Source organism: Rhea americana, unplaced genomic scaffold (genome assembly GCF_003343005.1).
Source record: "Rhea americana isolate MKP2758 unplaced genomic scaffold, rheAme1 scaffold_581, whole genome shotgun sequence".
Classification (NCBI taxonomy): Eukaryota; Metazoa; Chordata; class Aves; order Rheiformes; family Rheidae; genus Rhea; species Rhea americana.
This window is the reverse complement of record NW_028186736.1, coordinates 82,279-93,152: the sequence shown is the minus strand read 5'-3', so window position 1 is coordinate 93,152 and position 10,874 is coordinate 82,279. Positions and strand designations below refer to the sequence as shown.

Below are 10,874 nucleotides of genomic sequence, written 5' to 3'. Positions count from 1 at the left end.
TGGCGGCTGGAGGGGGCAGGGAGGAGGGCGGCGGGCGCGCGCGGGAGCGGCCGTTAGGCGCCGCGCGGGAAGGGCGCGCGCCGCGTTTGAATGGGGGCCGTTAACCGCCGCGGCCTAGCGCCGCTGCTGGCGCCCGCGGGGAGGCCTTAGCTTCGCCTCTGCCCTTGGGGAGGGCCGGGCGGCGGGGCGCGCTTGGGCCCGGCCCGGCTCCGAGCTCTTTCTGCCCCGCAGCGGCCCCCGGCGCCTTTTCCCCCCTCCCCCCGGCTCAGGCCTGCTTCTCTCTTGCAGGATGAAGAGCGTGTCGTGTCCCCTTGCCTCACCATGGAGCCCTTTCCAGCCCTGACCTTCCAGAGCCACAGGAACTCTAGAAAAGAGATTCTCATATGCACTGTATAGCAGGAACTCTGCTCCCAATCTGTCTTATTTAGTTTATTTAATTTTATAACGTTATTTATTATAGCCTTTTCATACCTCGTATTTTGTTTACATATCCAAGTTGAGTTCCTGTTAATTTGAAACCACTAAAGGTAGAATCATGGAGGTAACCCGTGTTGCACCCACAGCTATTGGAGAGCTGCTGCTGAGCACTGTAGAGACTGTGGTCCCAGATTCAATGACAGCCTTCCTCTGGATGTTGATATTGGGCTTTGTCATCGCCTTCATCTTGGCATTCTCCGTTGGTGCTAATGATGTGGCAAACTCCTTTGGAACTGCAGTTGGGTCAGGCGTAGTGACTCTACGGCAAGCGTGCATCTTGGCAAGCATCTTTGAGACGGTGGGCTCTGTCCTCCTGGGAGCCAAAGTGAGCGAGACCATCCGGAAGGGGCTGATTGATGTGCAGATGTACGACTCTAAGCAGGAGCTGTTAATGGCTGGTTCAATCAGTGCCATGTTTGGTGAGTAACTGCTCCACTAGGGTAGCCAGGGGATGGGCTGAAGTTCAGCATGCACTAGCCTCGTGCTCTGGGGTGTGCCCCGCTTGTCCTGTGTTGTGGTGGCAGCTCCCTTACCAGGCTCTTTCTTGTGCTTCAGGATCAGCTGTGTGGCAGCTAGTGGCTTCGTTCTTGAAGCTTCCCATTTCTGGTACCCATTGTATTGTTGGTGCAACGATTGGTTTTTCGCTGGTAGCCAAAGGGCAAGAAGGTGTCAAGTGGTCAGAGCTGCTCAAAATTGGTAAGTCTAACTTGCTGATGGCTTCAGAAGCAGCATAAGTGTGTGTGTGTGTGAGACTCACTACAACTGTACCAGCCTAGGGCTTCCCCTTGCAGTGGTGGGGTACTAATCACACCTCTTTTCTCCTAGTGTTGTCCTGGTTCATCTCACCCCTCCTTTCTGGCATCATGTCTGCTGTCCTGTTCTTCCTTGTCCGTAGGTTCATCCTTTGTAAGGTAAGGATGGGCTGGCCGTGGGCTGTTTGTTCTGACAGCTTGGGATGCTTTCTTTGTAAGACCCAAGATGCTCGTTACTTTGGCTTACTAATCTGATCTTCTCCAGCAGCATCTGTCTGGATACGTGTTTGCTATGATGCTGATGACCCCTTATCCAGGAGGAGGTGAAGGAATAGGAAAACTAAATCTGTAGATTTTTTTTCCCCCTTCCATAAAATGGAGCCTAGGAGATGAGTTTTTACTTGCCTCCCGCAAAACATTTGGGCTGCTCATCTCCTGCCTGGCCTAAGCAGCAACAATGAGGGTTTCCAAGTTGTGAAACAGTTCAGAATTGATAAGATCAGAGCTGCTGGCCAGGCTTTTTACCGGGCTGCTTAACTGGTGGCAAAAGGCTGGACTTGCACTGTTGTGCTGCAGATGAAGGCAGCGGCTTAAAAACAAGAGGACCGGAATTATCCCTGGCGCTGTAGAAACTGTGCGCACTTCCCCAGGAGAGGCTGGCTGAGCAGCCCACATCTTTAGGTTGTTCTGCATCAGCCACTTCCTGATCRCTAAGATTTTAGTGCAATTTTTGCTGGTTTTAAGCCTTCCAAGCAAGAAGGGTTCTAGCACATTTTCTGGGTGCTGCTTTGTGCTGAAGGGCACTATGAGTGGAAGTGCCAGTTAGATCATTCACATTAGAGCAATGCTGCTTTAACGTATRGGAGAAATACTACTTTGTATGCACAGAAGCGGTGTTTCTATTACAAACTGACCTGTTTCACAGATCTGTTCCTGCTTAAGTGAGTGCAGGAGCTGTTTTGGAATAGGCCACCCTGGGGAATGAGCTTGAGGTGACTTGAGGCTTTCCTTCAGGTCATACTGTACATGATTCCTTGTCTTGGGAGCTGTAGGTCAAGGTCTGAGGTTAAACCTGCAGTTGAGGCTCCCTGAAGAAAATATTCCAGATTCTTCCATCCTGAAAATGCCAGGCAGTAGCAGCCACCTCCTGAACAGCCTCTGAGGCTCTAGATGAACGAAAGCCTGTCTAGCTAGGCCCAYAAGGAAACATTTCCACTGTTTGCAGTGTCTGAAAGTCCAGGAAATGGGACTCGGCACCTGAAATGTTTGAAATAGAGGTAGTAGCTCTAGATGTTCCCTTTCTGAAGTGATGAACTCTTGAACCTGAAGCATGTGGATGCTGCTGGTCAGGGATTTTCAGCCAACTGTCCGGAGGACTGAACTTTGGCATTACTATACAATCAGTTCTGCGCATTTGAGGTTAATGACTTAAATTATTTGGGGTCTTGAGTCTATTTGTGCTTTGAGAGATGTAAAGATCTTATCATTGCTGCTCCTACCTGGCAGCTCTTTGAAATGGTTTAGCGTCATTGCTGTCAGAGTAACCTTGCATAACTGGCCTTTCAAAGCTGTGCTGCCACTTAATGTGTCCCATTGTCAAGGGATTCTGGCACCAAATAGCATGGTTGCTCTGTCCTGCTCAATGTTCAGTAACACTCAGTTTGTTTGTATCAACACTGGACCCAGATTGCTGGGCAGCAGCAGAGATTAAGTGCTCCCGCTGCTTGGGTGAGGGCCCCTGTGTGCAGGTATGTGGCTGAATAAGCTGCTTGTATGAGTAATGGACTTAATTAGTCAAAGTCAGCTGGAAAGAGGTAAAAGCTCTCTCTGACAAATGGTTTTGTCTGAAAGTGCCTGGTGATTTTTAAAAAGAARTGCAGATGGAGGCTTGGGAGTTCTGCAGGTTGAATAGCCTTAGAAAGGCAAATGCCAGGCTTGGAGCCAGGCCTCTGCCCTGTGGTGAAGAGCAGCAGCAGAGTCTGCTGGGAGCAGGCTGCTTGTGTGCTAGACCTAAGCTCACTGGTTGCCTGAGGCTGTCCAGGCTCTTAGCTGTGCTTTGAGGCATGTGCTTCTGCCTCTGAAGGGCCTGGGCAGCAATGAGAAGCTCTTTTGGTGCTGTCCTGTGCTYGGGTCTCCTTGGAGCGAGGCAACCCACTGCATTCTCCCACCTTCTCCGCCCTCGGAGATAGCTGGGGCTCTCACTGTGCAGCAGCTCTTCAGACAGCTCTGATGGATTATTTTCTAACTGGAATGTAGTGGAAAAGCTGTCCGGAGGCTTCTAGTCCTCTCCCAGAGCTGGCTTTTGGCAGAGCTTGGGGGAGCACAGTGTTTTAGATACCAGGTGTGCACACCTTCGGTCAACTGCTAAAGGGCTGTTTAGCTGCTGTGCAGTCCTTAAAGTAATTGGGGAGTTGCAGTGTCTGAGATTCGGATTTCTGCAGCTCTGAATGTTACTTTGTAGGCTGATCCTGTTCCCAATGGTTTGCGAGCTTTGCCGGTCTTCTATGCCTGTACTGTGGGGATCAACCTCTTCTCCATCATGTATACTGGTGCACCGTGTAAGTACATGTCAGAATACTTAAGCCTGAATCTTTAATTTCTTTACAAAACCTCCATTAAATGCACGATTTACCCCTTTTTGCTTTACAGGGCTGAAATCTTCTAGAAGGCGGCTGGCCTGTGCCGGTTACAGAAGGCTGCAGGCTAGCGTGCGCTGAGTTCTAAAACTAGCTAGTTGCCCAACCAAAGAGGCCTGCTCAAACTAAACCCCCACAGACCTTTCTCCTTAGACTTCACAGGACTGGCAGATAACATGACTTCCCCTTCCTTCTCTTACCTGTGCTAAAACTCAGGTACCCAGCTGCTGCTGAAGAGACTCCTTGGGCTCCCTGTTCTCCACTAGTGAGGGTAGGAGTGGGGCCGGAGCTCGGGACAGGAGCTTGTGGCCTTGTGATTCACCTAGCCCCTAAGAATAAACTAATTATCCCTGAGACTTCCTGGCGCGAAGAGCTGGCATGCTGCAGCTGGCACCTGTGCTGTGAAGAGGAGCTCATACTTCAGTTTGAAACTCTTTGGGAATGCCAAATTGGAGTGTGTGCCTGGCTGTTAGGTAGAGGGACAGACCCAGGGCAGGACTAGAAAAGTGCTGTGCTGTTGTCAGGCTAGCTTGGTGCTGGAGGGTAGCTTTGCATAATAAGCAGGAGACCCACAGAGCTGGAAGGCAAGCTGCTGCAGAAAAACTCGAATCATAACTTCCATCAGTCAGAGTAACTCAGCATGAGTTGTTTTCAGTCTGAGTGGGTTTCCTGTTGTGGAACAGTGAAAGAGGTCATTGGGAGCTGGAGGTGGAGTGACAGCAGTCCGTGTTGGCTTTTGAGGGTTTTCTCTGTAAACAGTGACTGGAAAGCTTTTGGAGGGGTGTCAGCTTTCCCCTGGGTCTCTGGCTTGCTCAGAGGCACCATCCAGCCTGGGAGTGTCCCAGAGATGTGGGCTGTGAGAAGGCAGGGGAGTGCTAGGATTCTCCAAGGGAGTGCTAAGAGGCACTTGAGCTTGTAAAGCAGCAACAGCACTGCTTCTTTGGCTAGTTTCCCTAGATGGATTCATATTTAACTTAAGTTCTGAATTTGAGGAGGAGGTTGGGTGAGCTCAGTGCTGTTTCATGCGGGGTTTGTAGCCTTCAGCAAGGCAGGTTTGTTGTAAGCAAATAGCAGCTTACAGGTTAACAGAGTGTCTAAAGTGGCTGCAGTGTAGTTGCTGGTGGTGCATTAGAAGTGATAAGTCCTCGGCTGCAGCATAAAATGCAGGAGTTGAGCTGTTGCAAGCATTTGGTATCCTGACTGGGGGCTGCAGCAGACTGTATAATGTAAAGCTTCTGCTAAAAGTCGCACTGCATGTGAGAATGCTTGTAAGTAGGTCACTTAACACCTTGGATGCCTCTCCTGGTGAAGAGGCAGTTTGGGCTTAAGTTTCTAGTGACTTGTACAGCTGAAAAAATCTTCTTCCCAGAGAAGCTAGAAGAGTTAATGGAGACATTTGGCTCTCCAGGGGGAGCAGCTGAGGTCCTGTGTGTCACACTCCCCTGGTTGCTCCCAGGCTGGTGTGCTGGGGGAATAGCACTGTCTGCTGCAGCAGCTTTGCTCTTTTTTTTTTTCTTTCTTTCTTTTTCCTTTGACATTGCAGCAAGTCAGGACACAAGGCTGTGTATATATGGTGTTGACAACTAAGGTCGGGTGTGAATGCTCCAGTTGCTTGCTGCTAGGGCAGAATGCACACCAGTCACTAATCGGGTTTGGCTGTGGGAGGGAGGGAAAGTGTCTGAACATGTGAAACAGATTAGCTTGTGATGGGGAGCTTGTAACCTGGTGGGGCTTTTATGTGGGTTAAGCTCTTGGTTTCTGTATGGTCAGTGGTGGATTTTCTCTGTATGCTGGAAGCTCACTTCTCCYTGCTGTGGAGCTGGCAGACAAACTAGCTGAGGATGTTGCAGGTGGTTGGAGGCTCTGTGCTGGGTACCAGTTCCTCAAGCTGGAGAGCAAAGTCAAACATTGAGGGGGCTGTTGCCCTGGGGTTTTCAAGATCCATTGTTTTATTTCCTAGTGCTGGGCTTTGACAAACTTCCTCTCTGGGGTATCCTCCTAATTTCGGCGGGGAGTGCTGTTGTCTGTGCTCTCGTCGTCTGGTTCTTTGTATGTCCAAGAATGAAGAAGAAAATTGAACGTAAGTAATTGCTGGGTCTTTGCTGTTCTTTGGGGAAGGGTGTGTTTTTTGCTAACCAAATTCTTTTTGCAGAGTTGAGGGGGGGTGTTATTAGCAGGGACACTTAAGTTAGCACTTAAGCTGCTCTGTGAGCCCTGAGTCACTAGGCATTTCTAATCAAGCTCTTGGCTGTTGCTGGACTCTGCTTCTAACCAGCAGCAGCACCTGAGACCCTGAAATGTCCCCTTTAAGTAGCTGTCATGCTGCTGTGTGGTGTCTGGCAGCTGGCTCCTCTGCCTGCCCCTCTGGATGAGCAGGGTGATCTCTCCTTGAACTGGAAGGGGCGCCAGGCAATAAATGCAGTTTCATACTGAGCACCCACCCAGGGTAGGGAAGGTAGGAGGTAACCTGCCTGTTAACTGGTGTAACCTTTAATCCTGCACATACCTGGCGATCAATCTTTGGCTTGGCAAATGCAGATCACAAGTTAAAGCTGTGTAATCTTATGAAATCCTTGCCCTGGAGCAGAAATATTGAAATACCTATTGAAAGGCATCCAAAGTAGCAGTCCCAAGCTCTGACTTCCTCATAGTGCAGGGAGCTCTCCTGGAGTAGTGTGTGGTCTTGCATATAAATTTCATGTGCAGTCTCAGGCATTTAAAGAACTGTAGATGAGGGGATAACAAGTGTCCTTGTCAAGCTTGTGTAATTGGGGTGTGACTAACAGCTTTATGGCTGCCCTTGAAATTCTTCCAGTTGTTAGAGCTTCAGCTTAACTCCCTGCTTGCTAACCCAGTGTGTACGCTGGATAGCAGTGCTGGGAAGAGGTCGTGATCGAACCCCACAGCCTTCTYGTGTGCAGTGCAGCAGGACACAAGCTCTGCAGCTCAGCTAGGAAGCTCTACACGGGCTTTACGCCAGGATGGGTAGCTGAATCCTGCAGCCTCATAGTCCTTGTAGCAAGCAAGCTGGCAGGAAAGTAGTCTTGTCTCTGAGGTGAAGGTGGCTTTTGTGCACTAGCTGACCTCATGTTTTCACCTGAAGGCAGCTGGCTTCTGGTAGAGGGGAAAGAACTGTCTTGGTTTCCAGGGTCTGAAAATACTGGCTTGGCTCTTCCAGTGGAACAGGAAACCAAGCTGCCCTTGAGGTGGAGCCTGACTCCTGGTAAATTGGGCTGTTTGGGTTCATAAACTAGCACGGGGTGCTGGGCTGAGCTGAGGAAGTAGGAGAGAGGTTGGGATGTTTACCAGGCGCTTTCCTGTCACCTTCAGGAGTCATTACCACATGAGAAGCAGCTATTTGTGTAAACTAGCTTGTGGCAACGCACTTCCAATGGCAGCTGGAAATGAGGATGTAGTCTTGTGTACCCAGAGATAATCTTAACTTGTGATTGGCAGAAGAGGAATCTCTGCTGTAGGAATAGCAGGCAGAAGCCCCATAATGTTGCTCACCACACCCTATGTGGGTGTGTAGGGCCTAAAAATAGGAGATGAGCTGGCTTATGACAGTCTGGCTGTTGTGACAAGGTGCAACTGCTGAGCATTAATGTGGAAGGGGGGAGAAGTTAGCAAAGTTAAGAATTAGGGAGCTGGGAACTAATTTTTCATCAGGGGTGCTGGTCTGCCCCTGCTCCCTTCTGTCTTAGGGAGGAGAAGTAGGGCAGATATGAGCCCYGCGGCTTTGGCTGTGGTGATGGGAAGGGGTTTAATGGCAACTGCCCTCTATCACAGGAGAGATTAAATCGAGTCCGTCAGAAAGCCCCCTGATGGAGAAGAACAGCAGTTTGAAGGAAGAACAAGAGGAGCCCAAAGTACCATTGGGCAACAACGTGGCYGATGCCAAGAGCCCCGTTGCTGACGTGGTCTCAGCTGTGCCGCACCGGGCAGTTGTAGAGGAGAGAACAGTCTCCTTCAACCTGGGAGACTTGGAGGAGGCTCCGGAGCGTGAGAGGCTCCCTAGCGTTGACCTGAAGGAAACCAACGTTGACAGTGGTGAGTGGAGGGATGGATGTGGGGTTTTTCTTGTGTGTGTCCCTGCAAAGCTCCCTGGGAGCTAAACGCCCCTTCTCTCAGCAGGAGCTGTGCAGCTGCCCAACGGCAACCTCATGCAGTTCAACCAGGCTGTGGGCCACCACATAAACTCCAGCGGGCAGTACCAGTACCACACCGTGCACAAGGACTCTGGCCTCTACAAGGAGCTGCTGCATAAACTGCACCTTGCCAAAATGGGGGACTGTATGGGTGACTCGGGGGACAAGCCGCTGCGGCGCAACAACAGCTACACCTCTTACACCATGGCCATCTGTGGCATGCCCCTGGACTCCTTCCGGGCCAAGGAGGGCGAGCCCAAGGGGGAGGAGATGGAGAAGCTGACCTGGCCTGCTGCTGACACGAAGAAGAGGGTCCGCATGGACAGCTACACCAGCTACTGCAATGCGGTGGCGGATGCCCACCCAGCTGCTGATGTGGATCTGAATGCGGCCCAGGTGGAGATGGGCATTAGCGACAGGAAGTGCAGCAGCAACTCCCTGGAAGAGTGGCATGACCAGGACAAACCAGAAGTGTCCCTTCTCTTCCAGTTCCTGCAGATCCTGACAGCTTGCTTTGGCTCTTTTGCTCATGGAGGCAATGATGTCAGGTCAGTTCAGTTAGTGGAAGCGGTGGGTTTGCCGGTTCTGAYGCGATCGTGTGCTGCCCTCCTGAGTCAGTGTGCGCAATGCCTTGAGTGAGGGTGGAGCAATGAAGCTGCTGGCCCTCTAGAATAGCTCTTGTTTCTTTTGCAGTAATGCCATAGGCCCTCTGGTTGCACTCTACCTTGTCTACCAGACGGGTGATGTGGCTACAAAGGTGGCGACTCCCATCTGGCTGCTGCTGTATGGAGGTGCTGGCATCTGCATTGGCTTGTGGGTCTGGGGAAGGAGAGTCATTCAGACGATGGGGAAGGATCTGACTCCTATCACACCGTCGAGGTAAGAGCCTTGCTTGAGGCAAATCTTCCAGCAGCTGCAGAGCAGCATCCTGCTCTGGGTCAGGGAGAGCTTCCAATGCTTCCTTGAGGTGGAAGCCTTGCTTGGTTGGAGGAGCTGGGGTGTGCTGCCACTAAGGGCCCTGTGGTGGGTCCCTGCAGCTAGAGCTATATGTTTCCTCCTTGTTAGCCCTTGAGGGATCCATCCTAGGCTGCTGGGAGCCTGGAGAGCCAAGTGAGGAGCTGATCCTGCTGTGCAGGATCTGCTCGGTGCCATGTGGGGAGAGCAGCCCCAAGCCTTGCTGCTAAGTGGGCCCGATAAATCAGTCAGCATGTGGGGTACTTGGTRCAGCCCTCTCCACACTTCCCGTGCGCTTGCTCTTCCTCCAGCGGCTTCAGCATCGAGCTGGCGTCTGCCCTGACGGTGGTGATCGCGTCCAACGTTGGCCTCCCCATCAGCACGACCCACTGCAAGGTAAGTGGGAGTGAGGGGTTAATGGMGCTGCTGGTGGCCCTGGCGCCTGGTCAGTCCTGCTTCTTGCCATGAGGTGCCAACCCCCCCCCAGCTGCCTCCAAACTCCGGTGCTAATAAAGTGACTGTTCAGGAGCTCCCAAAATAGGCTGCCACAGGCCTTTAGTTCACGGGTCTGCGATTTGCATTTCAATGCCGGGTGGTGACACTGTGCTTAAGAGCAGGCCCAGGAATGAAGGAAGAGTCCCCGAAGAAAAGCACCCGGGGAAGCCCTTGGACTGGGAAACAAAACTGCTTTGAGGGACCCTTTACAGCTCTGCCAGGCAGCCGGGCCGCTCGGCCATGGGAASCCTGCGCTCTGCTGCTGTTCTTCCGGGTCAAAGCTCGTGGGAGGCAGCTCGTTGCCAAACCTTTTTCTCCCYGCCTCTGCGGGGGAGCCTGTGGCAGCAGGGGTCTCGAGCGAGACCCTTGGCTGTGCGAGGGTGGCTTTGCTTGGGCAGTTAGTGCTGCCTGTGAGGGGCTGTGGTGGGAGCTGGGGACCTCTTTTGGTTAGAAGTGGAAAGCCCTGAGCTGGCTCAGGGYAGGGAAGAGCAGAAACTGCAGGAGGAAGAGCTGCCTCTGTCCTCCCTCTTGGAGAGAGCTGAGGGCCTGCAGGAGCGAGCAGGCTGGGCAGGGGTGGGAGAGGGAGGAGACACTGGGCAGCTCCCCCAAAATGTCTGGCTTCTCCTGCAGGTGGGCTCAGTCGTCTCTGTGGGCTGGCTCCGCTCCAGGAAGGCGGTGGACTGGCGCCTCTTCCGCAACATCTTCATGGCCTGGTTCGTCACGGTCCCCATCTCGGGCCTCATCAGCGCGGCCATCATGGCCGTGTTCAAATACGCCATCCTGGGCCCGTGAGGGGGCCGGCTGGGCCCGCTGCGGGAGCCTCGCCGCTCGCGCTCTGCCCGCTTTCACGCTAATGATCGGCTCGAGTAGCTGCAGGGCAGCCGGGGGCGGCCTCTTCCCCCAGCGCCTCCCCRCGCCGGCTGTGAATTACTGTAGATTCCTGTACTCTTTATTGGGCTTTCCTCAATTCTGTCTAGTGTTGTCACTGAAGTACTTTTTTTTTTTCTTTTTTTTTTTTAAAGAAAAAAAACCCTCTTTGCCCCTAAGTTTCTAGCTGTGGTGGGCGCAGCCCTAAGCCTGTGCTCGCCGCGGGGGGGCGACTCCTGCTGCTGCGTAGCCTGAGATCAGCAGTGTGGGGAGGCCACTTCTGTTTTTATTATTATTATTCCCCCCCCCCCCCTTTAAACTCTTGATGACTTAATTAAGCTCCTTTTGCCATGATTCCTTCCTAGAGTAAGGATGGGGGCTGGTTCTTGCCCTGCTGGGGAGGGTTCTTGCCCTGCTGCAGGCCCACGGGGCGGAGGGGTGGGTCCCCCAGCGCGYGGGCTCTCGCGTGTTCAGCTTTGCCTCCATCGCCGTAGTGTGGTGCAAACAAGAGAAGCCGCAGTACCATCGCCCTCTCGCCTCCTGTG

General features: G+C 52.5%; 1 protein-coding gene across 2 annotated transcripts; it reads left to right on the top strand.

Annotated features, from left to right (window-relative positions):
- The first annotated feature begins 262 nt into the window (after positions 1–262).
- On the top strand, positions 263–10,859 carry SLC20A1 (solute carrier family 20 member 1). Of its 2 annotated transcripts, none has more exons than XM_085319375.1 (10): positions 263–896; positions 1,033–1,173; positions 1,303–1,388; positions 3,691–3,787; positions 5,826–5,945; positions 7,655–7,915; positions 8,000–8,561; positions 8,707–8,892; positions 9,279–9,363; positions 10,093–10,859. In XM_085319375.1, exons 1-10 carry the CDS (start codon positions 536–538, stop codon positions 10,252–10,254), a joined length of 2,061 nt encoding a protein of 686 aa, XP_085175501.1. In that variant the 5' UTR covers positions 263–535; the 3' UTR covers positions 10,255–10,859. The 2 variants fall into 2 exon arrangements, with proteins under 2 accessions (XP_085175501.1, XP_085175500.1); XM_085319374.1 differs by having other exon boundaries at positions 7,997–8,561.
- The last annotated feature ends 15 nt before the right edge of the window (positions 10,860–10,874 follow it).